The 25,253-nt window shown below is 39.7% G+C and overlaps 1 protein-coding gene across 12 annotated transcripts in view; it reads left to right on the top strand.

The window, feature by feature from the left end:
* Positions 1 to 25,253, top strand: part of NSUN6 (NOP2/Sun RNA methyltransferase 6) — an 87,891-nt gene that overhangs the window by 33,783 nt on the left and 28,855 nt on the right. For 7 of the 12 annotated variants that reach the window (XM_063669617.1, XM_063669616.1, XM_063669615.1 and 4 more), the window contains 4 exons: positions 385 to 494; positions 2,063 to 2,216; positions 6,721 to 6,802; positions 19,618 to 19,737. In XM_063669617.1, the coding sequence (XP_063525687.1) occupies positions 385 to 494; positions 2,063 to 2,216; positions 6,721 to 6,802; positions 19,618 to 19,737 (466 nt within the window). Of the gene's footprint in view, positions 1 to 384; positions 495 to 2,062; positions 2,229 to 6,720; positions 6,803 to 19,617; positions 19,738 to 25,253 lie in introns of all 12 variants that reach the window. The other 5 variants (XM_063669614.1, XM_063669609.1, XM_063669612.1 and 2 more) reach the window with 1 other exon arrangement.

Here is a 25,253-nt window from a genome sequence, read left to right as displayed (position 1 = left end):
CCATGCAACAATTTACCACTTTAGAAATGTTTTTATAATTCCTTGTGTATTTTTGTATTTTGGTCTTTGAAGACAGAGAAAGTCTATTTTTCTCCTAATGCTGTGATAAACAGTAATGCTTGTTAAATGATTAAGCAATTTCTGGTGCCGCTTTATTGCCTTCCACCAGATGGACCTCTAGATTTTTTTCTTCCTCTCAAGTGCCCATCTTCGTGTTGCTGTTTTCCCTGTTTCCTCTATATGTATGCCTCTGTTTTCAGCTTTTTCTTATGTATTCAGGACAATTAAGACTAAAGAGGCATTAGAGTTCAGATAGAACATGGGAAAAATTGGTAGGCATTGGAGGTATGTTACTATTAAACTTCTCGTGTCTTACATTTCTAGAAAGAATATTAAAAAACAACAGTGTGAAGCCATTGTTGGAGCCCAGTGTGGCAATGCAGTTTTAAGAGGAGCCCATGTCTATGCCCCAGGAATTGTGTCAGCGTCAAAATGTAAGTATAATGTTTAGATTTGTCTTTAAGGTTCTCTAACATTTATGTGCATTTTCAAATGGAAAATTTATTGATTTGTCACTAAGATGTATTCCAAATTTTCTTTGGTCGGATATTTTTCCAGCTTTGCGTTTAGGGTTTTATCCGATAAGGACTAACAAACTAGTCATCATATAAGGTTTTCTGACAGTTTTTTTTTTCCTTCCAAGTAAGGATGTATGTGATGATGGCTGTTTTAGTGGATCATTACTGATAAATAGAGAGAGTAGGTCAGTGAACTTCTGTTTTGTTTTCTTGACTGCATTGCCTTAAAACCTCAGAAAGCTGTCGTATCATTAGTGAGAGAACATCCAGAACCTGGAATCTGAACACTGGGATGAAACTTAATATTCTTAATGTATTCACCCAGTTGGTGACATACCTGTGTTACATATGCTTAGTAAGTTAGTCACTGTGGTTCAGTGGTACCTTATTGGACTTGAAATCAAGAAACATTTGCTTTGATCTGTAGAAAACTTACTGAGTCTCTGGGCCTCAGTTATGGTGTCCTTGAAATGAATAATTTGATCTGTATCAGAATTGGGTCAACTACTACCTGCTGGCCAAGTCTGGCCCATGTCTGTTTGTGTGTGGCCCATAAGCTAAGAATGGTTTTTTCATTTTTAAAATGTTGTGAAAAGATACATATATAAAGAAGAGTATGCCACAGAGACCTTATGTGGCTACAAAGCCTAATATATTTATTTGCCCTTTACAGGAAAAGTGTGTTGACATCTGATCTACATGATTTTAACAGTTCTCTTAGCTCTAGCTAATAGGCTGTTCACTACTGTTGTCAGGTAATAGACCAAATAAATTTATGATAGATTAGGTTTAAAAATGTTTTTTGGAGGTGGAATATAATTTCCCATTAGAAATAACACTGGGAGTTGTTACAGAAAATAAATGCCTACAAAAACTGGATTTAATCAGCCATATAAAGCAGCTCTGTACACTGTATACTGTAAAAGGTATTCTAAGTGTATACACACACGTATATATGTGTGCATGTGTGTGTATATGTATATATGAATGACTATATATGCTTATCATTAAAGTCTCTGCCTTAATTGTGCTGTCACATCAAAATAGCAAATACAAACAGGGTTATGGGATTTAGAAATATTTCTTTGAAGGATTTTAGGGTACATTTTTGAACAGTCCTTTTGAAGGAAACTTAGAACTTTGAGGTTGGAGCTGAGATGTCAAGATTTATAAGAAATCTTTTAAGGCTTGGGGGAAATAATTTGGCTCAGCTACAGATTTCCAGTTGAGGGTAGGATGTTTTGAAGCTGTTCTATTTCTTTGTTTTCACTGAAAAAGATTCTTCATTGAGTTTTATTGTTACGGAATATTTTAAAGTAAAAAGTCAGATTTTCTATTAAAGATTAATTGAGATAATGAGCCAGTTTGAACTGCTTCATGCCCACTATTGATGCCTCTAGAGATCACCAGTCTAGCTCAAAGAATTTTTACGATTCTTCTGCCAAAGTATAAATCAATGTAATCTGATTTTCTTCTTTCTCTAGTTATGAAAGCTGGAGATGTTATTTCGGTATACTCTGATATTAAAGGAAAATGTAAGAAAGGAGCCAAAGAATTTGATGGAACAAAAGTATTTCTTGGAAATGGGATTTCTGAACTAAGCCGCAAAGAAATCTTCAGTGGATTACCTGAACTGAAGTATGTCATCAGGTGCTTTGGGGAAATCAGCATCCTTTCTGTGGGTCCATGAAAATTAAAAATAATGTAAAATGTATCTAGTTGCATTATATGAAATTTTTTTTTTGGTATAAATCCAACTGGAAAAAAATTGTTTAACCCATATTTGCATGATTTTTGGTCAAAAAGGGTAACTGATCAAATTAAAGAGCCTCATTAAGCAACCAGTTACATTTTAATTGTCGAATAATTTTACTTGTCCTTCTGAATTTTATTTTTTTCAAAATATTTTGCATCTTTGAAAAACAGTGCTCACTAGGATGGAGAATGATTAGATGATCTATCCAGATCATTTTTAACGTTCTTATTTGTCAAGAAAAAGTTTAATTTTAATATAAATTAAACATATTTTTTAATTAAAAATAAATTTTACCAGAAACCTATCACTCACATGAGTATTTGTGGTTAAAAATGAATGTTTAGGTTAGTTCAAACTGAATTAAAATATAGTCTGTTCTAAATCATTCCTGATTGCTAGTGGCCCTAAATAAATTGGTGGAAAATCCGGGCTCTTATTTTACTTAGTTTTTTTAGGCTTTTTGAATTCTGTGGACAGCTCCATTACTCCAAAGTTCACGGCTGACATAGACATGCTGAAAGCTGTGAATTTCTCCATTTAGAATTGGACGATATCCCTGATTGGTGGAACAGTTTTTCATGTTGCAACAGTTTGGGTTTGTAGTTGAAATTCATTCGTTCTTCTGAAGAAGTTGACTGTTGGATTCCCTAGATCTAGGTAGCAGCACTTTCCAAATGGCCAAGAACAAAGATTTTATTCTCCTTAGAAGGCTTCATGAATATAAAGATTATGCATATATCTGCTATGTTTATCTTTGGACCTGTAATAGATAATTGATATTTTGACTGCCTCCATTAGTTCATTGTTAATGGTATACTCTTCATTCTTTTAGGTTATTTGATGTTGTTCCAGTTATTGTGCTGAATAATGTTTTCTGAACAATGTTCTGAATAATTTTTTGTTGGTGGAAGTTAGGAGGCAACCAACTTTCAGCCACCTTTTGACCGGGCGTGGTGGCTCACTCCTGTAATTCCAGCACTTTGAGAGGCCAAGGTGGGCGGATCACTTGAGGTCAGGAGTTCGAGACCAGCCTGGCCAACACGGTGAAACCCTGTCTCTACTAAAAATACAGAAATAAGCTAGGTGTGGTGGTTGGTGCTTGTAATCGCAGCTACTCAGGATGCTGAGGCAGGAGAATCGCTTGAACCCGGGGGGTTGCAGTGAGCCCAAGATTGCACCACTGCACTCTAGCCTGGGTGACACAGCGAGACTTCAGAATTTCAAAAAAAGAAAAAGAAATTGGTTTTTAAACTCAAGTTATTCAGTTATACTGCTGGAAGTTTTGTCTCTTCCGGTGGAAGAAGCAGGCTGCTATAACAGAAATGCTACATGTACACCCTGTTTCTTATTTATATTCCTTAAAAAATTTTAAACCAACACAACTAATGGTACAGTTGTTATTCAGTTAGTGAATTTCAGCCCTTTGCTTTCTTGAATTCCAGGTGAGTTGAATCATTCATAGATTCATGGAGGCAGATTAATTTACTAACAGACTGTATTAACATATGCATTCTTGTACTTTGCATTATTATATGGAGATATGTGGCTACAAAAGTATTTTTTAAAGAAACATGTAATCTCATACCTGAATAATAATTGGCTTAAATTATTCTTCGTTATGTTATTTTAAGTTCAGTGATTTATAGCACTCACTTGTTCTGGTAGGCATGGTCAGAAGGAGATAGTCGAAGAGCACCAGAATCTAAAGTGGTAGTTAGGAACTGAGTTAGGAAGACAGGCATGAACATTTTCAAGTTTCAGTATTTTTTAGAGGACTGGAGTCCTGCAAGTCAGAAAGTCATTTAAATTATGGAGTGATCAGACTATGGAATTCAAGATATTCAATAATAGTTGTAGATTCTGGGTATTGATCAAGGTAAGAGTACCAGGTGTCACAACAAAGGACTGACTTGCTTTGATTTTTCTTTTAGAGACAGGGTCTCTCTCTGTCATTAAGGCTGGAGTGGTGTGATGAAAGCTCACTATAACCTTGAATTCCTGAGCTCAAGTGATCCTCCTACTTCAGCCTCTGAGTAGCTAGTACTATAGGCATATGACACCATGATCAGCTGATATTTTAATTTTTTTTTTCATAGAAATGGGGGTCTTGCTGTTGCCCAGTCTGGTCTTGAACTCTGGTCTCAAGCAGTTCTCCACCTTGGCCTCCCAAAGTGCTAAGATAATAGGGATGAGACGCCACACCCAGCCAGGACTGGCTTTCAAATGTGAGTCAGTGACATTTCAGAAGCTTCGTTTGTATATTTTCTGCTCAGGAGCAGGGGATATTTGCCTTGGAAGTGGATACAGTGGTTTGATTTGGTCCTGACTGGAGCAGCAACTGAGTTTTACCTCTGATTAAAAGTGTACATTCATGGATTTCAAGTGGTAAACAAATGAGTAAGGTGGTAAAGGGATGGGAAGAGGAAGAAAAGGAGTCAGCATTTATTGTATGCTAAAGGCTGTTGGAACTGAGGGAGCCAGGCATGGTGGCTTGTACCTGTTATTCCAGGAACTCCGGAAGCTAAGGCAGGAGGATCACTCGAGTCTAGGAGTTTGATGCCAGTCTGGGCAACACAGTGAGACTGTACACACACACACACACACACACACACACACACCCCATAGTGAGACTCTGTCCACACACACACACACCCCTGGCATGGTGGTGTGTGCCTGTAGTTCCAGCTACTGGGGAGGCTACGGTGGGCGGATCACTTGAACCCAGTAGTTAGAGGCTGCAGTGAGCTATGATTGTGCCACTGTGCTCCAGCCTGTGTGACAGAGACCCTGTGTCTAAAAATAAATAAATAAATAAATAAAACCAACAACAAAACCGAGGGGAGTTTATAGTCATACCATTGCAGTAATAGTCCACAGATATCTACTGACGTTACTTTACCCTAAAGACCAACATAAACTTATCCTGCCAACATTAGATAGAGTACACACCATTCGTGTAGATGCATCTCTGCCAAGATCAACTCGTAAGCTGTTCCATAAGCTAGCTATGAACTTGTCTAGCATACTGTTTCTAAGACTTTATCTTTGCTCATCCTAATGGGTCTCTCCTTGGATTGTACCCTTAAACTAGGTATAAGTTATGATTTTTAAAAAAACATTTTTTAAAAATTGTATTTATTTGGGTGCTCGTCGCCCAGGCTGGAGTGCAGTGGCGGGATCCTAACTCACTGCAGCCGCCAAACTCCTGGGCTCGAGGGATCCCTCCGCTTCAGTCTTCCGAGTAGCCGGGACTACAGGTACACTCCACCATGCCTTTGTAATTTTTTAAATTTTGTGTAGAGATGTTGCCCAGGCTGGTGTCAAACTTATGACCTCAAGTGATCCTCCTGTGCCAGTCTCTCAAAGTGCTGGGATTACAGGCATGAGCCACTGTACCGGCTTAAATCCTGATATTTATACTTCCCTTTTAATTAGACTATACTTTTTTCTGTGCCGTCCTAATCCCCAGAACTCTTTGGATTTCTCCAGATTTCTTTTCCTTTCGCTTGCTCTGTCTGATTTGGCCTGACACACAAGGGCAGGCTTGGCTTTGTCTGACAGGATTTGAGTGTTCTTTCTTTGCTTCTGTAGCCTCTGACAACATCTCTGAGATTGTGATGTTTGTCTTGATGAGTCACTCTCCACCAGGCCATCTGGGTCCTGGCCCTTCCTGCTCTGATCGGTTCCAATGCCACTCCTAAAATGGGTCAAAGGTGGAAAAGGTTATCCTTGGGATTGTGTCAGTACCAGGCAATTATTCTATAAAGAGCTGACAGAAAGTAGTAAAGAATGAGGTGGCATTTGCTTTTTAGTCTGTTCAAATCTCTACAGAAACACATTTGTGCTTAAATGAAAAATTTTATGTAACTTTTTCCTTTTTAGTTCTGATGGCTTCCTATTCTGCAGGTAAAAATTCAAAGACAATTCACAGGACTACTTTATGTATTTCGTTGTTGAGTAAAAAGAGTTTTTTTTTTTGAGACGGAGTTTCACTCTTGTCGCCCAGGCTGGAGTGCAATGGCGCGATCTTGGCTCGCTGCAACCTCTGCCTCCCAGGTTCAAGTGATTCTCCTGTCTTAGCCTCCTGAGGAGCTGGGATTACAGGCACCCGCCACCACGCTTGGCTAATTTTTTGTATTTTTAGTAGAGACAGGGTTTCCCCATGTTGGTCGGCCTGGTCTTGAACTCCTGACCTCAAGTGATCCTCCCACCTCTGCTTCCCAAAGTGCTGGGATAACAGGCTTGAGCCGCCACACCCGGCCAAAAGAGTTCTTAAAAAGACAGAGCATCTTATGTTTGACAGGCTATTTGAGAATGTTTCTGGAAACATAGTTTGTGTAGGCCATGGAATTTATACAGACTAATGTTAGATTTCCTGTTTTTCAGAGGCACGGGCATAAGAATGACAGAACCAGTATATCTCAGCCCTTCATTTGACAATGTACTGCCCCGTTACTTATTTTTACAGGTAAGTATGTATAAAAGTAAAATATTTAGTGACATTGAAACATACATCAGTGAATTATTTGAAATCTAGGATTTTTTTAAATTTAAAATTTTTTCTGTGGTCTGCTTTCATACACTGATCTACCTTTGGTTAAGCAGTAAGAAAAAACTTTACAAGCATTCTCCTTTCTTTTCTTTTTCTCATTTGATTTTTAAACTACTTTTTCTGTCTTTCTTTGCCCAAAGGTGATTTAATAACTGATTAAAATGACTGCTTTCCATCTCAAAATATTAATCCCTGAATATTGCATGCATTTGATATACATGTGTGGTGTTCCATTAGTAAACCATTTGATTTGTTATAGTCTGCTGGTTTGGTAGTATTATTATAATTCACAATATAAGATGAAGATACTGAAGAGCAGATCTGTTGGGACTCTTGGCCTATGTCACACTCCTGGTAATTGGTGGTATCTGAACTCAAACCTAAGTTCAAATGCCGTGTGCTGCCCCACCTTCTCTGTCCAGTAATAATAATAATAATTATTATTATTTTGAGACAGGCTCTCACTCTGTTGTGTAGGCTGGAGTGCAGTGATACATTCGTAGCTCACTGTAACCTCAAACTCCTGGGCTCAAGCGATCTTCCTGCCTTAGCCTTGCAAATAGGACCACTGGTGTGCATTACTATGCCCCGCTAATTTTTTTGATGTTTTTGTAGAGATGGGATCTCACTTTGTGGCCCAGGCTGGTCTCAAACTCCTGGCCTCAAGTGATCCTTCTGCCTTGGCCTCCCAAAGTGTTGGAATTATAGGTGTGAGCCACCGTACCTGGCCTTTGCCAAGTATTTAGCCAACAGACATTTTATGAATCAGGGATTATTTCTGGTGTGAACAAACAGAAAAACGGATGTTTATTATTATCTGTTTGCACATTGGTGACGTTCTAACACATTAGGGTATATAATCTAACATATAATTGTTTATGAATCATTTTGGGGATTTTAGTTTCCTAATTTTAGTTTCAGTGGAGTTTTTTTGTGCTTGTTTATTATATAATTCATTTTCAAACACTTGTGTTCACTTGGCAACGTAGCCCTGAGTCATTGCTAGTGATACCTGCACTCCTTCAAGTTAATGTTTAATGCAATGTTAGTTTTGTCTTTGGTTTGACAGTACCTGCTCATCTCATAATTTAGAGTGTTTTTTTTTGTTTTGTTTTTTGTTTTTTTTTTTGAGACAGGATCTTACTCTGTCACCCAGGCTGGAGTGCAGTGGCATCATCTTGGCTCACTGCAGCCTTGACCTCCCAGGCTCAGGTGATCCTCCTCCCATCTCAGCCTCCTGGGTAGCTGGGACTACAGCATGCACCACTACACCCAGCTGATTTTTTGTATTTTTAGTAGAGATGGGGTTTTGCCATATTGTCCAGGCTGGTCTTAATTCCTGAGCTCGAGTGATACTCCTGTTTTGGCCTTCCAAAGTTCTGGGATTACAGGCATGAGCCACCGTGCCTGGTCATTGTTTAGTTTTGACTCTATAAAAAGAGAAATCTAGTATAGTGCAAATTTTCTTTTTACATTTTTTTGCTATCTATAGCTGCACTCCTTCACCTTAAAATCACTTTAATGATGACTTTATGAAATATTGTGAGTCGTTTTGTGATTCATACTGTCCAGACTACCATAGAGCCATATTCTTTGTCACCGAATAGCAAGGGGCGTAAGAATTTCCTGCCAGAATGAAGCTTTTGCCTCTGAGGGCAGAGTTTAACTTTTTGTCATTTCTCTAGTGAAAGCTGTTTTATTTTATGTAATCTATTTTGATGGCCAGTTTCTGATGGCCATTGAAACTTATAAGGGATACTAATGGTAATCACAGCTAACACTGACTGCTTATTGTAGTCCATGTACTGAGCTGAGTGTTTACATATATTATTTCATTTACTTCTTACAAACCTTCAGTTTCATAGATAAGGAAACAGAGGCTTAGAAAAGTAAAGTGTATAGCCTGTAGTAGGCATTGGTAGTTTTTCAGTGATTAAAGGAGTGGTTTTGCTGTGTGCTGCATACGTAAAAATTTGCAGTCAAAATTTGAATCCAGGTCTTTCTGATTTCTTTCAAGCCTGTATTCTTGGCCCCATGCCAATGCTCCAGATGTAACCCTTGGTAGAGCTGCATCTGAATCACCAGCAGGGCCTTTTGAAAATGCAGTTCGTGGGTCCTAATTTAGATTTAATGAGTTCCAAGTTCAGGGGGTAAGGACTTTAAGCAATTCACATATTACATTAAATTTCTCAATTTCTTCGACGGTTTCCCAAAAACTCTGTGGTCAGTGTTTAGTTAGTTGATCTTTTTGTGTTATAACTTCCTTTTCAAACTGGTTCAGAACTGCGAGATTCTTAACTGGGTCTTATCTGATCCATAAAATCTAAATAGCTTAATTCAATGCAGACCAGAACCAGGTGATATTCGTTTCTCTAAGGAAAATTCTGAAAGAGTGTACAGAAGAGTAAGTTTAAGAAGAATGTGGAATTTTAAAAATTGATAATTATCTTTGAATTTTTACATACATAATGATTCTCACAAATAGAACAAGTTTCATATTTACATATAATAGTAATATAAAACACATTTGGAATGTTTTAACAAGTTGCCTTTGTTTTCAGGCAAACATACTTGAAAACTCAAGTGACTATAAAGTGGATTAAATGAGAGTCCCTGAAAGTACATCATGTGAGAGGCATCATCTAAATGAAAATACTTTTCAATAGTGTTAAATCATTGCAATAGATGCTGATACTTTAATAACAAATTGAAAATTATTTTTGCTTTTGTCAGTATCCATGCTTTACTTCTCTAACAGCTGAGAAGCTCCTGGTAGCCATAATTGGCAGTTTTCGTTTTGGTTTTAGGAATTGATTAGCTTAGATCTAATATGGAAGATGCCCAAGCCTTTCATAGGTCTCAGCCAACACAGGGAGCCTCATTATCTCACAAATTTTATAATTTAATCACACCGTTGACCAAGACTGCAGTAAATTTGTATGTATCAAATCACTTGAAAAACTTGTAATATAGGTACCTAGAGTCTATTCCTGGATTTTCTTTTTAATAAAGATTTTTTTCCTACTTCCTCTCATGAGGTTGAAAAGTTTTTATTTAAGAATAATTTCAGAATTACAGAATAGAATTTTAGAATTATAGATTTGCAAAGACAGTCATTTCTATATACCCTTCACCCAGTTTCTCCTAAGGGTAATATACTACCATGGTACATTTTATAAAGCTTAGAAACCAACACTGGTGTGTTACTATGTTATGAATGTTACGTACATAACTCCAAATGCTGTGAATATCACATTACCCTAAACTCCAGCTGGTATTCAGATTTCACCAGTTTTTCTCATAATGTCCTATTTATGTTCAGGATCCGATCCAGGATCCCATACTGCATTTAATCGTGATGTCTCTTCTGGCCTGCGATAGTTGCTCAGTCTTGCCTTGTTTTTAAGACCTTGACAGTTTTGAGACTAAGGTATTTTGTTGAATGTCTCTCGTTTTGGATTCATCTAGGCTGGGGTTGTTGGATTTTTGCGAAGAATACCACAGAGATGAAGTGTCCTTATCAGGGGGTACATGATAACCCCCTGGAGATTGTGAGTAGGCCTACAGGAATCTGCTGTTTGTGTATTTTGCACTTTTTTTTGTTTGTTTGTTTTTGTTTTGTTTTTTTTTTGGGAAAGCTTTCTTTCTTTTTTTTTTTTTTTTTTTCTTTTTTTATTATTTTATTATTATTATTATTATTATACTTTAGGCTCTATGGTACATGTGCGCAACGTGCAGGTAAGTTACATATTTTGCACTTTTAAGAGTATTGTGGTACAGACCCAGATTTGGGAACCATCATACAAAGAAGTGTCCACTTTAGTTTTTTTTTTCTAACATAATGACCAATAATTTAAAAATATTTATTATGCATCAGGCACTGCGCTGAACACTTTTAGGCCTTGTGTAATTTCTTTTTTTCCCCCATCATGTCCATCTCTGATCCAGCATTCTCACTTATTATCTTCAGTCAACTTTTATTTCTTATAATAAAAGTTTCCATTTTGTCATAAGTTGTTTAATAGAATTGTTCCATTTTGGAGAATGATGTTTGTCTCTCATGTGCTTCCATTATTTCTGTAGGCTGAATGTATTTTTTTTATTAGATCCCTGTCATAAGAAAACTTGCTAGAATCCTTAGGTTGTATGATGTTTCATACTGTTGCACCCCCTTACCATTACTTATTGATGCTGTAGGATGTTTTCCATGTGTGCAACAAAAGTTGACGTGTAAGCCTCAGAGTGTCACATCTGGAGTCAAACCACAGCCATGTGTCCCTTACTGGTGATGTTTGTTTTGACAGCCTATCTATACGCCAACTGATTTCACCACAACACATATGTTTATGTTTTCTCCCCCTTGTAACTAATAACCAGTCTTTGGGGAGACACTTTAAAAAATCCTTCAAATCCTGCTCTTAATTCAAATTTCCCCCTCGATTTTGCATCCATTGATGATTTTTGCCTGAGCTAGTTGTTACTGTTACAGAACAATGATTTTCCAACTTTGCCAGTCAGGAATGGGCACTTCAGTATAAGAGGCCTCCCTTCTTCCCTTTTTATTTACTTATTTATTAACAGCGTACACTCACAAATTCCTATTTTTTCAATGGTTTATAGTTCATTACTGTATTTAATTATTTTGGTGCTGAAATTATCCCAGATTTGGCCTGTAGGAGCCCATTCCCAAATTAATTTTAATCCACATAGTATAAAACAATTTTCCTACACTTTTTTTTTTTTTTTTTTTTAAAGAGATTCTCGGCTAGACACAGTGGCTCACACCTGTAATCCCAGCACTTTGGGAGGCTGAGACAGGTGGATTATGAGGTCAGGAGATGGAGACCATCCTGGCTAACACGGTGAAACGCCGTCTCTACTAAAAATACAAAAAATTAGCTGGGCGTGGTGGCAGGCACCTATAGTCCTAGCTACTCAGGAGGCTGAGGCAGGAGAATGGCGTGAACCCGGGAGGGGAAGGTTGCAGTGAGCCGAGATTGTGACACTTCACTCCAGCCTGGGTGACAGAACGAGACTCTCTCTCTCTCTCTCTTTTTTTTTTTTCTTTTTGAGACCAGCCTGGCCAACATGGTGAAACCTCGTCTCTACTAAAAATACACACACAAAAAATTAGCTGGGTGTGGTGGCAGCGCCTATAATCCCAGCTACTTGGGAGACTGATGCAGGAGAATCACTTGAATCCGGGAGGCGGAGGTTGAAGTGAGCCGAGATCGCGCCACTGCACTCCAGCCTGGGTGACAAGAGCAAGAATCTGTCTCAAAAAAAAAAGCATGCACACAGTTCAGGAGTCCTGTTCTTGCACCTCCACCAATATGTAAATTCCATTGAGCAGAGAGATCTTATTTACTTTCTTAACTCTAGTGCATAGACCAATGTCTGATATATAGTAAGCACTCATTACATTTTGTGGAGTAAATGAATAAACCATCTGTCCACTGTTTTGATTCTGTATTTTATTTTATTTTTTTGAGACAGAGTTGCGTGATCTCAGCTCACTGCCACCTCCGCCTCCCAGGTTCAACCGATTCTCATGCCTCAGCCTCTGAAGAAGCTGGATTAGAGGCATGAGTCAACCACACCTGTGGTTGACTATGAATAATTTTCATATTTTTAGTAGAGACAGGGTTTTGCTGTGTTGGCCAGGCTGTCTCGAACTCCTGGCCTCAAGTGATCTGCCCGCCTCAGCTTCCCAAAGTGTTGAGATTACAGGTGTGAGCCACTGCGCCCGACCTAATTGTGAATTTTAAAAGCATTAATAGGCTAGGACTTACCTAGAGGTGGTATATTTTGGTCAGTAAGTGCTTATTAGTCTGATATTAGCTTGATAAGCCTTGTAAATAACTTTGACTTACCACTTGTAGCTACTTCCTTGTTGAGGTGGAATACTATGCAAGAGTAACTGGTAGTTTCAAAAAAATGCTGAGAGACAAATGCATCCCTCATTGATATACCCTCCAACCCACTCAGACTCTGAAAAGACCCAATAGCAAAAATAGATTTTTCTGGAAGTAGGTAAGAGACTGGACTGTACCAAAGGCTGCCAGGCTGCCCTGTGAGTATGCAAAACCCACCATAGGCCGGGCGCGGTGGCTCACACCTGTAATCCCAGCACTTTGGGAGTCCAAGGCGGGTGGATCACTTGAGGTCAGGAGTTCAAGACCAGCCTGGCCAATATGGTGAAACCCCGTCTCTACTAAAAATACAAAAATTAAGCAAGGCGCAGTGGCTCACGCCTGTAATCCCAGCACTTTGGGAGGCCGAGGTGGGCAGATCACGAGGTCAGGAGATCGAGACCATCCTGGCTAACATGGTGAAACCCTGTCTCTACAAAAAATTAGCTGGGCATGGTGGCAGGCGCCTGTATTGCCAGCTACTCGGGAGGCTGAGGCAGGAAAATGGCATGAACCTGGGAGGCGGAGCTTGCAGTGAGCCGAGATCATGCCACTGCACTCCAGCCTGGGCAACAGAGCAAGACTCTGTCTCAAAACAAAACAAAAGAAAACAAAAATTAGCCGGATGTGGTGGTGCATGCCTGTAATCCCAGCTACTTGGGAGGCTGAGGCAGGAGAATCACTTGAACCTGGGAGGCGGAGGTTGCAGTAAACTGAGATTGCGCCACTGCACTCCAGCCTGGGTGACAGAGCGAAACACAATGGTGTTTCCAGGAAGGGGGAATTACCTGTCTCACAATACCACTCTCTCCCAGCATCTTGATGGATTTATTTCCTTTTTTTTTTGACCCGAGATAGAGTCTTGGTCTGTCACCCAGGCTGGAGTGCAGTAGCGCGATCTCAGCTTACTGCAATCTCCGCCTCTGGGTTCAAGCAATTCTCCTGCCTCAGCTTCCCGAGCTGGGATTACAGGTGCCCGCCATCGTGCCCAGCTAATTTTTGTATTTTTAGTATAGATGGGGTTTCACCATGTTGGCCAGGTTGGCCTCGAACTGCTGACCTCGTGATCTGGCCACCTCAGCCTCACGAAGTCCTGGGATTACAGGCATGAGCCACCACACCTAGCCTTATTTCCTTTTATAAAAAAATGAGGGGCTGCTAATCCAGCTAGTTTGGGGAATAAAGTCTTTCTTTACCCCAACCCCCAAAACTCATCCAGCAGTAATATAGGGAACCTCAGCTCTAATGCCCTGTTTCCTGCTCTTAGTTCTGCTCATAACTGTTATGTCTTAGCCCAGCCACTTGGTTTTCCTCACTAGAGAGGAAAATTACTCCTGCCACATCTCAGGAAGGAGCTCTGAAGATAAAGGGAGCTGAACATACACTGAAATACTCGGTTCCTTGGAACAAAGGGTTCCGATTGAAATCTAGGTGTTACTCTGTTTTGCTGCTTTCCTGCAGTTCTGCCGTTTGAAATCTGGGCCCACAGAGAAATCTGTGACGTAGTTTCATTTTGAACTTAAAATTCCATTTTTCTTGGCGTGTTTCAAAATATCTTTTAAAATACAGGGAAAAGATACCCAAATCATGAGCTGCATCTTCTTGCAAGATAACATTTTTTATTCTTCCTAGGAATCTATGCCAGTTTTGATTTAAAGTTGGTTTTGTGCTAGGCACTTTGAATATGTATTATCTCAAGCCTGCACTGGTTTATAACTTAAGAAAACTGATACGGTTTCTTGAATGACATTCAGTAACTGGTTAACTTGAGAAGATGAGGTAGTTCATAAGGTGAGTGGCCAAAGTAGTTACACCTTGAAGAAATTTATCTACTAGGCACAAGAGTTAGGCAGCTAGGTTTTTTTTTTTTTTTTTTTTTTTTGAGATGGAGTCTTGCTCTTTCACTCAGGCTGGAGTACAATGGCATGATCTCCACTCACTGCAACCTCCGCCTCCCAGTTTTGAGAGTTTCTCGTGCCTTAGCCTCCTGAGTAGCTGGGATTACTGGTGTGTGCCACCACACCCAACTAATTTTTGTATTTTTAGTAGAGGTGGGGTTTCACCATATTGGCCATTCTGGTCTCAAACTCCTGACCTCGGGATCCACCTGCCTCAGCCTCCCAAAGTGTTGGGATTATAGGCGTGAGCCGCTGCACCAGCCATGTAGTAGTCTCTTTTCTTTTTTTGTTTTATTGAGGCAGGGTCTCATTTTGTCTCCCAGGCTGAGTGTGGTGGTGTGATTATGGCTCATGCAGCCTTGACCTTCCAAGCTGAAGTGATCTTCCTGCCTCAGCCTCCCAAGGAGCTGGTGGGAGTATATAGGCACACAGTACTATATGCAAAGCCAATTTTTAATTTTTTTATACAGATGAGGTCTCACTATGTTGCCCAGGCTGGTCTGGAACCCCTGGCCTGAAACAGTCCTCCGACCTACGCCTCTGGAAGTGCTGGGATTACAGGCATGAGCCATCACAACTGGCCTCTTTTTTCTTTTTATTTATTTATTTATTTATTTATTTTGAGATGGAGTTTAGTTCTGTCGCCCAGGCTGGAGTGCAGTGGCGCGATCTCGGCTCATTGCAAGCTCCGCCTCCCGGGTTCACACCATTCTCCTGCCTCAGCCTCCCGAGTAGCTGGGACTACAGGCGCCCGCCACCACGCCTGGCTAATTTTTTGTATTTGTAGTAGAGACAGAGTTTCATCATGCTAGCCAGGATGGTCTCGATCTCCTGACCTCGTGATTCGCCTGCCTCAGCCTCCCAAAGTGCTGGGATTACAGGCGTGAGCCACCGCGCCTGGCCTCTTTTTTCATTCTATGTGATTACTGAAGTTATTGTACAGGACAGGAGGACATAATTACGTGCTTTCTCTTGGAAAAGTATTTGGGAAATTTGTGGGGTTTTTTTCGTTTTGGTTTGGTTTTTGATGCCTCTTGCCTTTTCCTGGAAAACTGTTATCCCCCCAAGCCTATACCCTCTGTGGCTTCCAACAGCCAATGTAAAAGCTTCACATTGTGATGGGGGCTTTTTAGTGGTGAGCGGGGTGTATGGTGAGTGGCTAGTGATAAGGGATTATTTTTAATTTTAGCATCTCAAATTACCCAAAGATATTTTGTAAAGTTAATAGAAGTGTTATACACAATCATTAAAATTACAACTGTACTATATCATTTGGTTTTTCAAAATCAGAAACTTTTAAATTGCCTAAACAGAATCCACAGAATTAAGAAGTATTAGATGCCCTTCAGTTGAACTGTCTAATTAATAAATGGTTAACAGTTAAATACAGCAACTGTTTTCAAAGTTATATTCATGGTTCACTGGAAGAAAAAAATGGTGGCTGAAACTTAATTTTTTAATTGCCTCATTTTTTGTAAACAATTTAAAGAGGTTGGACAATCTAGGGAGCATTAAATAAATACTCCTGCCTGGCCGTTCCACCTGTGGTGGCCTTCCTTTGTCTGGGTTAGAGCCTGGGTCAGATGTGTGAAAGCTTTCATAGGTGATTCTAATGTGCAGCTAAGTGGTAATCAGTGTAGTCCAGCAGTGGTGCGTGGCTCCATGCCCACTAGAATCACCTAGGGTGATTTTGAAACCACGGATGCTCCAGTGTTAGAAATTCTGACTTGATTTTACTAGATAAGGCCCAGACTTTTCTTTCTAAGCTTACCAGGTGATTATATTGCATAACCAGTGTAAAGGAATATTATAGAGGAAGGTTGTAAATTATTTTAAGAAAACTGTGTCACCAGGCACAGTGGCTCAACACCTGTAATCCCAGCATTTTGGGAGGCCAGGGCAGGAGGATAACTTGAGCCCAGAAGTTTGAGACTAGCCTAGGCAACATGCTGCGACCCCATTTCTACACTTGATCTTAGCCAGAAGTCCGACAAGCGATACAGTGCTACCCCATCTCTACAAAAAATTTAAAAAAATTAGTGAGGTGTGGTGGCACACACCTGTAGTGCTAGCTCCTCTGGAGGCTGATGTGGGAGGATTTCTTGAGCCCAAGAGTTCAAGGTGGCAGTGAGCTTTGATTGCACCACTGCACACCAGCCTATGTGACAGAACAAGACTCTGTCTCCAAAAATAAAAATAAGCCTGCTATTTGAATATTTAATTAAGCCTCATCACATGGGCTGTTTTATATTTTTTCACTTACTACAAATCAGAAAGTTCTTAATATATTTCTTATGTTTGAATGGAAACTTACATAATCTTTGGCCAATCCATCAATGTTATCATTTTTAGGAGTGAAGCATAGCCAGCTGTCTCTAGATAAAGAATCACCTAATCTTTAGCCGCTTTAAACGTGTATTAGTGTTTTCATCTTGGAGTTCAATTTAAATATTTTTGTAATAAATAAAACTTGCTGCCAGGTGTACTGGCTCACACCTGTAATCCCAACACTCTGGGAGGCCTAGGTGGGCAGCTCACCTGAGCCCAGGACCATCCTGGGCAACGTGGGGGAAACCCTGTCTCTACAAAAAAATACAAAGAATTAGCTGAGTGAGGTGATGTGTGCCTGTAGTCCCAGCTATTAGGGAGGCTGAGGTGGGAGGACTGATTGAGCCCAGGAGGTTGAGGCTTCAGTAAGCCGTGATTGTCCCACTGCACTGCAACCTGGGTGACAGACTTGAGACCCTGACAGCCTGGGTAACAGAGCCAGACCCTGTCTCAAAAATAAATAAGTAGAACTTGCTGGATAAACTATAGTAAGTTAAGCTATTTTTAGTGTTTAGTGTCTCATGCGTCCCTGTGAAGAGACCACCAAACAGGCTTTGTGTGAGCAACAGGGCTGTTTATTTCACCTGGGTGCAGGTGGGGTAAGTCTGAAAAGAGTCAGCAAAGGGTGGGTGATGGGATTATCATTAGTTCCTACAGGTTTTGGGATAGGCGGTGGAGTTAGGAGCAATGTTTTGTGGGTAGGGGGTGGATCTCACAAAGTACATTCTTAAGGATGGGGAGAATTACAAAGAACCTTCTTAAGAGTGGGGGAGATTACAAGGTACATTGATCAGTTAGAGTGGGGCAGAAACAAATCACAGTGGTGGAATGTCATCAGTTAAGGCTATTTTCACTTCTTTTGTGGATCTTCAGTTGCTTCAGGCCATCTGGATGTATACGTGCAGGTCACAGGGTATATGATGGCTTAGCTTGGGCTCAGAGGCCTGACATTTAGCTCTTTGGGTGCCTAAATTGTTTGCATTGATTTTAATGCTTCATATATTCAGAGGAAGAAATTTGCTTGTTTGAAACTCCTTTCTCACCACTGAGGTTGTTTCAAAGTGGTGATCTTAGATTCCCCTTGAGAATGTTGCAGCCATCTCACAGTTTTTTTGTATGTATGTATGTATGTATTTATTTTTAGATAGAGTTTTGCTCTTATTGCCCAGGCTGGAGTGCAGTGACGCAACCTCTGCTCACTGCAAACTCCACCTCTGGGGTTCAAGTGATTCTCCTGCCTCAGCCTCCTGAGTAGCTGGGATTACAGGCTTGTGCCACCACACCCGGCTAATGTTGTATTTTTAGTAGAGACGGGGTTTCTCCATGTTGGTCAGGCTGGTGTCAAACTCCCGACCTCAGGCGATCCTCCCGCTTTGGCCTCCCAAAGTGCTGGTATTACAGGCATGAGCCACCACGCCCAGCCATCTCACAGTTCTTGAGGATGTACTAATGGATGTATTGTTCAGTCTTTTGGTAAGAATGAGTTGAAACCTTTAACCTTTAAGAAGCACAATTGTGAGGATCCCAAATTTGAACCCAGCCTAAGCAAAATAATGAGACTCTGTCTCCAAAATAACCAAATAAATAACTCCATGCTTATTAGACTCTGTTTTTCTTGCCAAGTAATTTTAGAAATGGGTTATTTTATGATACTGTTCCTTCTGTTTTATTCAAGGCTGTCATTCTATAGTAAGTAGTCCTTATGTAATTAATACTAATAACGAATTAATGATTTAATACGACTTACGGCTGTAGATGAGATATGTTTTGGTTGTATAATCTCATAATACATTTTTAGGTTCCAGTCAGAAACAGCCAGGTTTTGAGGTTTTTTGTTGTTGTTGTTTGTTTGTTGGTTTGTTTTTGCATTTTATTTCGTTTCCTATCGAAATGTGGTGGAAGCAGGGACCCAAACATGCCTTTTGGATGATTTAGCAGCATAAAACAAGGTGTCTTAAATGAGAGTTAGATGACGAGGTGGCCAAAATGGCAAAGTTATATTCTTATATTCTTGGTTAACTGGAATAAACCAGTTATTTAATATTTATGTGTTCCCAAGTGGAGTTTAAATTATTAAAGTGAACAATGCTGAGATTTAAGTACTCTCAGATGATATGTCTATATGAAAATGGCATGCTTTTGTACTAAACTGTTGAGTAGTGACCACTGAGACCAAAATTTTGTACATTTTTTGGGGAAAAAAATCCAGAGTGGTCCTGCAATTTTAGAGGTCTCTGGCTTCCAGAATATTGAGAACCATTGGGATTCAGAAAAGGAAATAATATGGATTATTTATTTATTTATTTTTTGTTGGTACCCAGAAAATACTGATAAGGCATTTTAGTTCAGTTGAATGAAAAGTGTGTCATGTGTGCTTTTGTGCAGGTGGTTTGTGTGTAAGTCCTAGGAGATCGTAGGATATTCTAGGAAATTGTGAATTTCCTAACCTGAGTATATTTATAAAAACCGTCCTCTTGGCAGATGTGAGGATGCTGTAGTGGATTACCCCCAAAAGGGTTCTTTATATTCTCTGGTTCTCAAATTAAAAATGCTTTAGGATTATTGATAATCGATTACGTTTTTTTCCTTATAGAATTTGCCATCTGCCTTAGTAACTCATGTACTAAATCCTCAACCTGGAGAGAAGATTCTAGACTTGTGTGCAGCACCTGGAGGGAAAACAACACACATTGCAGCACTAATGCATGATCAGGTGAGACTGTCTTCACAGCAAAACCACTGTCAAAGTAGTGTATATTTCACAATGTGTAATTTCTGAAACATAGAGCCATTGACAGTCTCATTTAGTTCAGATTCAGCCAAAATGAAAACTATTCAGTTACGTCAGTCACTACATATTAAGCTCAGTAGACAAGAATCATTTATGAAGACTGTCTCAATACCTTCTTGAATTTTACAATTTGCTAATATGATTATAGACTTAATCTGTTATGAAATTAAATTTAATACATTTAGAGATTATTTCATATTCTTATGAGATTTCATAGTTTAAACTATTAAAATATATTCTTCCATTAAAAACTAATTTCAAAGTATATTATCAAAGTGTGAAATATGTATATGTTAAGATGTATAAACATAGTTGTATAATACATAAACATATACACATACATATAGAATATTTACTATTTGAAGTTATTTTGGTCTAAGAAATATCTCTAATAAAAAAGGATATTTTTTAAATACTGAGAATGAAAATCAAAAAAGAGAAAAGGATATTTGTTGTTTACATTTTGAGGAATGTAATACTCATTAGGAAGGATATACTTGTCTGCTTATTTTTTCTCTTCTCTGCCCCAAAAGAATTTAAGGTGGTAACAAAAACTCTTGAAGGAAAAATGTATTAAATACAACTAGGGCCTAAAATAAAGCACCTGAAATAACAAGAGTTGATTTTGTGGAGTTGGATGTTTAATGCAAATCGTTTTTCACTTTATATGGAAGATTAAAGATTGATCATGATAGGCTTTGAGAAAGTGTTAATTCTGCATTAAATTATGGCATATTTATCGTATTTGCTTAAAGGTAATTATTCATAGAGATTTGATTCTTTCTTAGTAAAAATGTCTTTCCAAAGGGAGTCTGGATATTATGGGTGTATCAGTTTTCTGTTGGTTTTATGATGTGTGAAGACACAATATTTTGGCGGCATACAACTAAACATTTTGGGGGCTCAGGAGTCCGTGGGATTCAGCTGATCCCTGCTGGGCTCACTCATGTACTGGTCAGCTGCAGGTGAATTGGGTGTTTCTGATGATCTTGGGTGGGCCCATTCACTTGGGCTTGGATGGTTGTTCGCTCATCTAAAGTGGCCTCAGCTGCGACGACAAGGATGCCCTGCCTCTGGCCGATGTGTAAGTTCTCCCCTGACTGGGACCAGCAGACTGGCCCAGCAGAGGGCAGTAGTTGATGGCAGAGAGCAAAGCAGAGCAAGTCCAACTGTTCAAGTGCCTTTCATGGTATTAAAAAAAATCTCTGCTTACATGACATCTACTGTCATCCTATTTATTGGCCACAACAAATCACATGACTGAATCCCATCAGAGTGACAGCATATTGGGTATTGCAGGATTATCTGGTGAAGGATGAATATACATGGAAAGTTGAAGAATTGAGGCTATGTAGGCAGTCAGCCACAGTGGGGCAGCAATGCAGACACGAACAACCAGAATAGAAATATTTGAGCCACAATTGGATCATGAGGTTAAGAGATCGAGACCATCCAGGCCAACATGTGAAACCCCATCCCTACTAAAAATACAAAAGAAAAGTAGCTGGGCGTGGTGGCGTGCGCCTGTAGTCCCAGCTACTTGGGAGGCTGAGGCAGGAGAATCGCTTGAACCTGGGAGGCAGAGATTGCAGTGAGCCAAGATCGTGTCACTGTACTCCAGCCTGGCGACAGAGCGAGACTCCGTCTCAAAAAAAAAAAAAAAAAAATTGATCCAGAAATGAATCCTAAATTTTGTTGCTGCTTTTAACTTGTTATTTGTTTTAGTAGGTAAGGAAATCTTTTATGACTGCAGCCTCCAGGGTTATAGTTTTATAAAAGTAGCCTTCAGCTAGTTTCTCCTTTACTGTGTAATACATTTGAACCTTATTCTAGTTGTTGACTACTTTACTAGCTCAGATCACTTTAAATGGTTTTCCTGCTCATCAAGGTATTAATTGAAAGTGTTTGGCCGGGCGCAGTGGCTCACACCTGTAATCTGAGCACTTTGGGAGGCCGAGGCGGGCAGATCACAAGGTCAGGAGATCAAGACCATCCTGGGTAACACGGTGAAACCCCATGTCTACTAAAAAATAGAAAAAATTAGCTGGGCATGGTGGCGGGCGCCTGTAGTCTCAGCTACTCGGGAGGCTGAGGCAGGAGAATGGCGTGAACCCTGGAGGCAGAGCTTGCAGTGAGCCAAGATCGTGCCACTGCACTCCAGTGTGGGTGACAGAGTGAGACTCCATCTCAAAAAAAATAAATAAAAATAAATAAAAAAATAAAGTGTCTATCACTAAACCTGGTAGTATTTGAGGAATATTTACAAATTTTCTGCATTGTAGGCTATGCCTTTGCTGCATATGGCGTACAAGGGCAGTGTAAAAGAAAAGGGAAAACAAAGCAAGAAAATATATAGAAGAGTCATTCTCACTGTATTTGCAATTCCATTTCGTGGTATGTTTTAAAATACATGAATGTCACAAGGCTTGCTTTCTTTTTTTTTTTTTTCTCAGAGTCTTGCTCTGTTGCTCAGGCTGGAGTGCACCGTGGCCCAATCTTGGCTTACTGCAACCTCCGCCTCCCAGGTTTGAGCGATTCTCATGCCTCAGCCTCCCAAGTAGTGGGGCTTACAGGCACACGCCACCTTGCCCAAGTAATTTTTGTATTTTTAGTAGAGATGGGGTTTCACCATGTTGGCCAGGCTGGTTTCAAACTCCTGGCCTCAAGTGATCTGCCCGCCCGGCCTCCCAAAGTGCTAGGATTACAGGCATGAGCCAGTGTGCCTGGCCCACAATGCATTCTTAAAATTTTGGCCTTTTTTTTTTTAAATTGTGCTTTAACTTCTGCAATACACCTGCAGAATGTGCAGGTTTGTTACATAGGTATACATGTTCCATGAGGGTTAGCTGTACCTATCAACCCGTTATCTAGGTTTTAAGCCCCACATGCATTAGGTATTTGTCCTAATGCTATCCCTCCCCTTACCTCCAACCCTTTGACAGGCCCCCGTGTGTGATGTTCCCCTCCCTGTGTCCATGTGTTCTCATTGTGCAACTCCCACTTATGAGTGAGAACATGTGGTGTTTGGTTTTCTGTTCCTGTATTAGTTTGCTGAGAATGATAACTTCTAGCTTCATCCATGTCCCTGCAAAGGACATGAATTCATTCTTTTTTATGGCTGCTTCGTATTCCATGGTGTATATGTGCCACATTTTCTTTATCCAGTCTGTCATTGATGGGCATTTGGGTTGGTTCCAAGTCTTTGCTATTGTAAATAGTGCTGCAGTAAACATATATGTGCATATGTCTTTATAGCAGAATGATTTATAATCCTTTGGGTATATGCCCAGTAATGGGATTGCTGGGTCAAATGGTATTTCTGGTTCTAGATCCTTGAGGAATTGCCACAGTCTTCCACAATGGTTGAACTAATTTACACTCCCACCAACAGTGTAAAGGCATTCCTATTTCTCCACATCCTTGCCAGCATCTGTTGTTTCCTGACTTTTTAATCACCATTCTAACTGGTGTGAGATGGTATATCATTGTGGTTTTGATTTGCATTTCTCTAACGACCAGTGATGATGAGCTTTTTTTCATATGTTTATTGGCAGCATAAATGTTGTCTTTTGAGAAGTGTCTGTTCATATCCTTCGTCCACTTTTTGATGGGATTGTTTTTTTCTTGTAAATTTGTTTAAGTTCTTCGTAGATTCTGGGTATTAGACCTTTGTCAGATGGGTAGATTGCAAAAATTTTCTCCCAATCTGTAGGTTGCCTGTTCACTCCGATGATAGTTTCTTTTGCTGTGCAGAAGCTGTTTAGTTTAATTAGATCCCATTTGTCAGCTTTGGCTTTTGTTGCCATTGCTTTTGGTGATTTAGTCATGAAGTCTTTGCCTATGCCTATGTCCTGAATGGTATTTCCTAGGTTTTCTTGTAGGGTTTTTATGGTTTTGGGTTTTACATTTAAGTCTTTAATCCATCTTGAGTTAATATTTGTGTAAGGAAGGGATCCAGTTTCTGTTTTCTGCATGTGGACAGCCAGTTTTCCCAGCACCATTTATTAAACAGGGGATCCTTTCACCATTGCTTGTTTTTGTCAGGTTTGTCAAAGATCTGATGGTTGTAGATATGTGTTGTTATTTCTGAGGTCTCTGTTCTGTTCCATTGATCTATATGTCTGTTTTGTTACCAGTACAATGCTGTTTTGGCTACTGTAGCCTTGTAGTATAGTTTGAAGTCAGGTAGCATGATGCCTCCAGCTTTGTTCTTTTTGCTTAGGATTGGTTTGGCTCTACTTGCCCTTTTTTGGTTCCATATGAAGTTTAAAGTATTTTTTTATAATTCTGTTAAGAAAGACAATCGTGGCTTGATGGGAATACCATTGAATCTATAAATTACTTTGGGCATTATGGCCATTTTGATGTTATTGATTCTTCCTATCCACGAGTGTGGAATTTGTTTCCATTTGTTTGTGTCCCCTCTTATTTCTGTGAACAGTGGTTTGCATTTCTCCTTGAAGAGGTCATTCATGTCCCTTGTAAGTTGCATTTCTAGGTATTTTATTCTCTTTGTAGCAATTGTGAATGGGAGTTCACTCGTGATTTGGCTCTCCGCTTGTCTGTTGTTGGTGTAAAGGAATGCTTGTGATTTTTTTGCACACTGATTTTTTATCCTGAGACTTTGCTGAAGTTGCTTATCAGCTTAAGGAGTTTTTGGGCTGAGACAATGGGGTTTTCTACATATACAGTCATGTCATCTGCAAACAGAGACAACTTGACTTCCTCTCCTCCTGTTTGAATACTCTTTATTTCTTTCTCTTGCCTGATTAGCCTGGCCAGAGCTTCCAGTACTATGTTGAATAGGAGTGGTGAGAGTGGGCATCCTTGTCTCATGCCAGTTTTCAACGGAAATGCTTCCAGTTGTTGCCCATTCAGTATGATATTGGCTATGGGTTTGTCACAAATAGCTCTCATTATTTTGAGATGTTCCATCAATACCTAGTTTACTGAGAGTTTTTAACATGAAGGGATGTTGAATTTTATGTAAGGCCTTTTCTGTATCTATTGAGATAATCATGTGGTTTTTGTCATTGGTTGTTTATGTGATGGATTACGTTTTTTGATTTGAGTATGCTGAATCAGCCTTGCATCCCCGGGATGAAGCTGACTTGATTGTGGTGGATAAGCTTTTTAATGTACTGCTGGATCCAGTTTGCCAATATTTTATTGAGGATTTTTGCATCGATATTCATCAGGGATATTGGCCTGAAATTCTCTTGTTTTGTTGTGTCTCTGCCAGGTTTTGGTATTAGGATGATGTTGGCCTCATAAAATGAGGAATCATTTCCTATTGTTTGGATTCATTTCAGAAGGAATGGTGCCAGCTCCTCTTGGTACCTCTGGTAGAATTTTGCTGTGAATCCATCTGGTCCTGGGCTTTTTTTGGTTGGTAGGCTATTACTGCCTCAATTTCAGAACTTGTTATTGGTCTATTC

This window comes from Pongo pygmaeus, chromosome 8 (assembly GCF_028885625.2).
Source record: "Pongo pygmaeus isolate AG05252 chromosome 8, NHGRI_mPonPyg2-v2.0_pri, whole genome shotgun sequence".
In the NCBI taxonomy this organism is placed as follows: Eukaryota; Metazoa; Chordata; class Mammalia; order Primates; family Hominidae; genus Pongo; species Pongo pygmaeus.
This window is presented reverse-complemented; position numbering and strand designations above follow the sequence as displayed.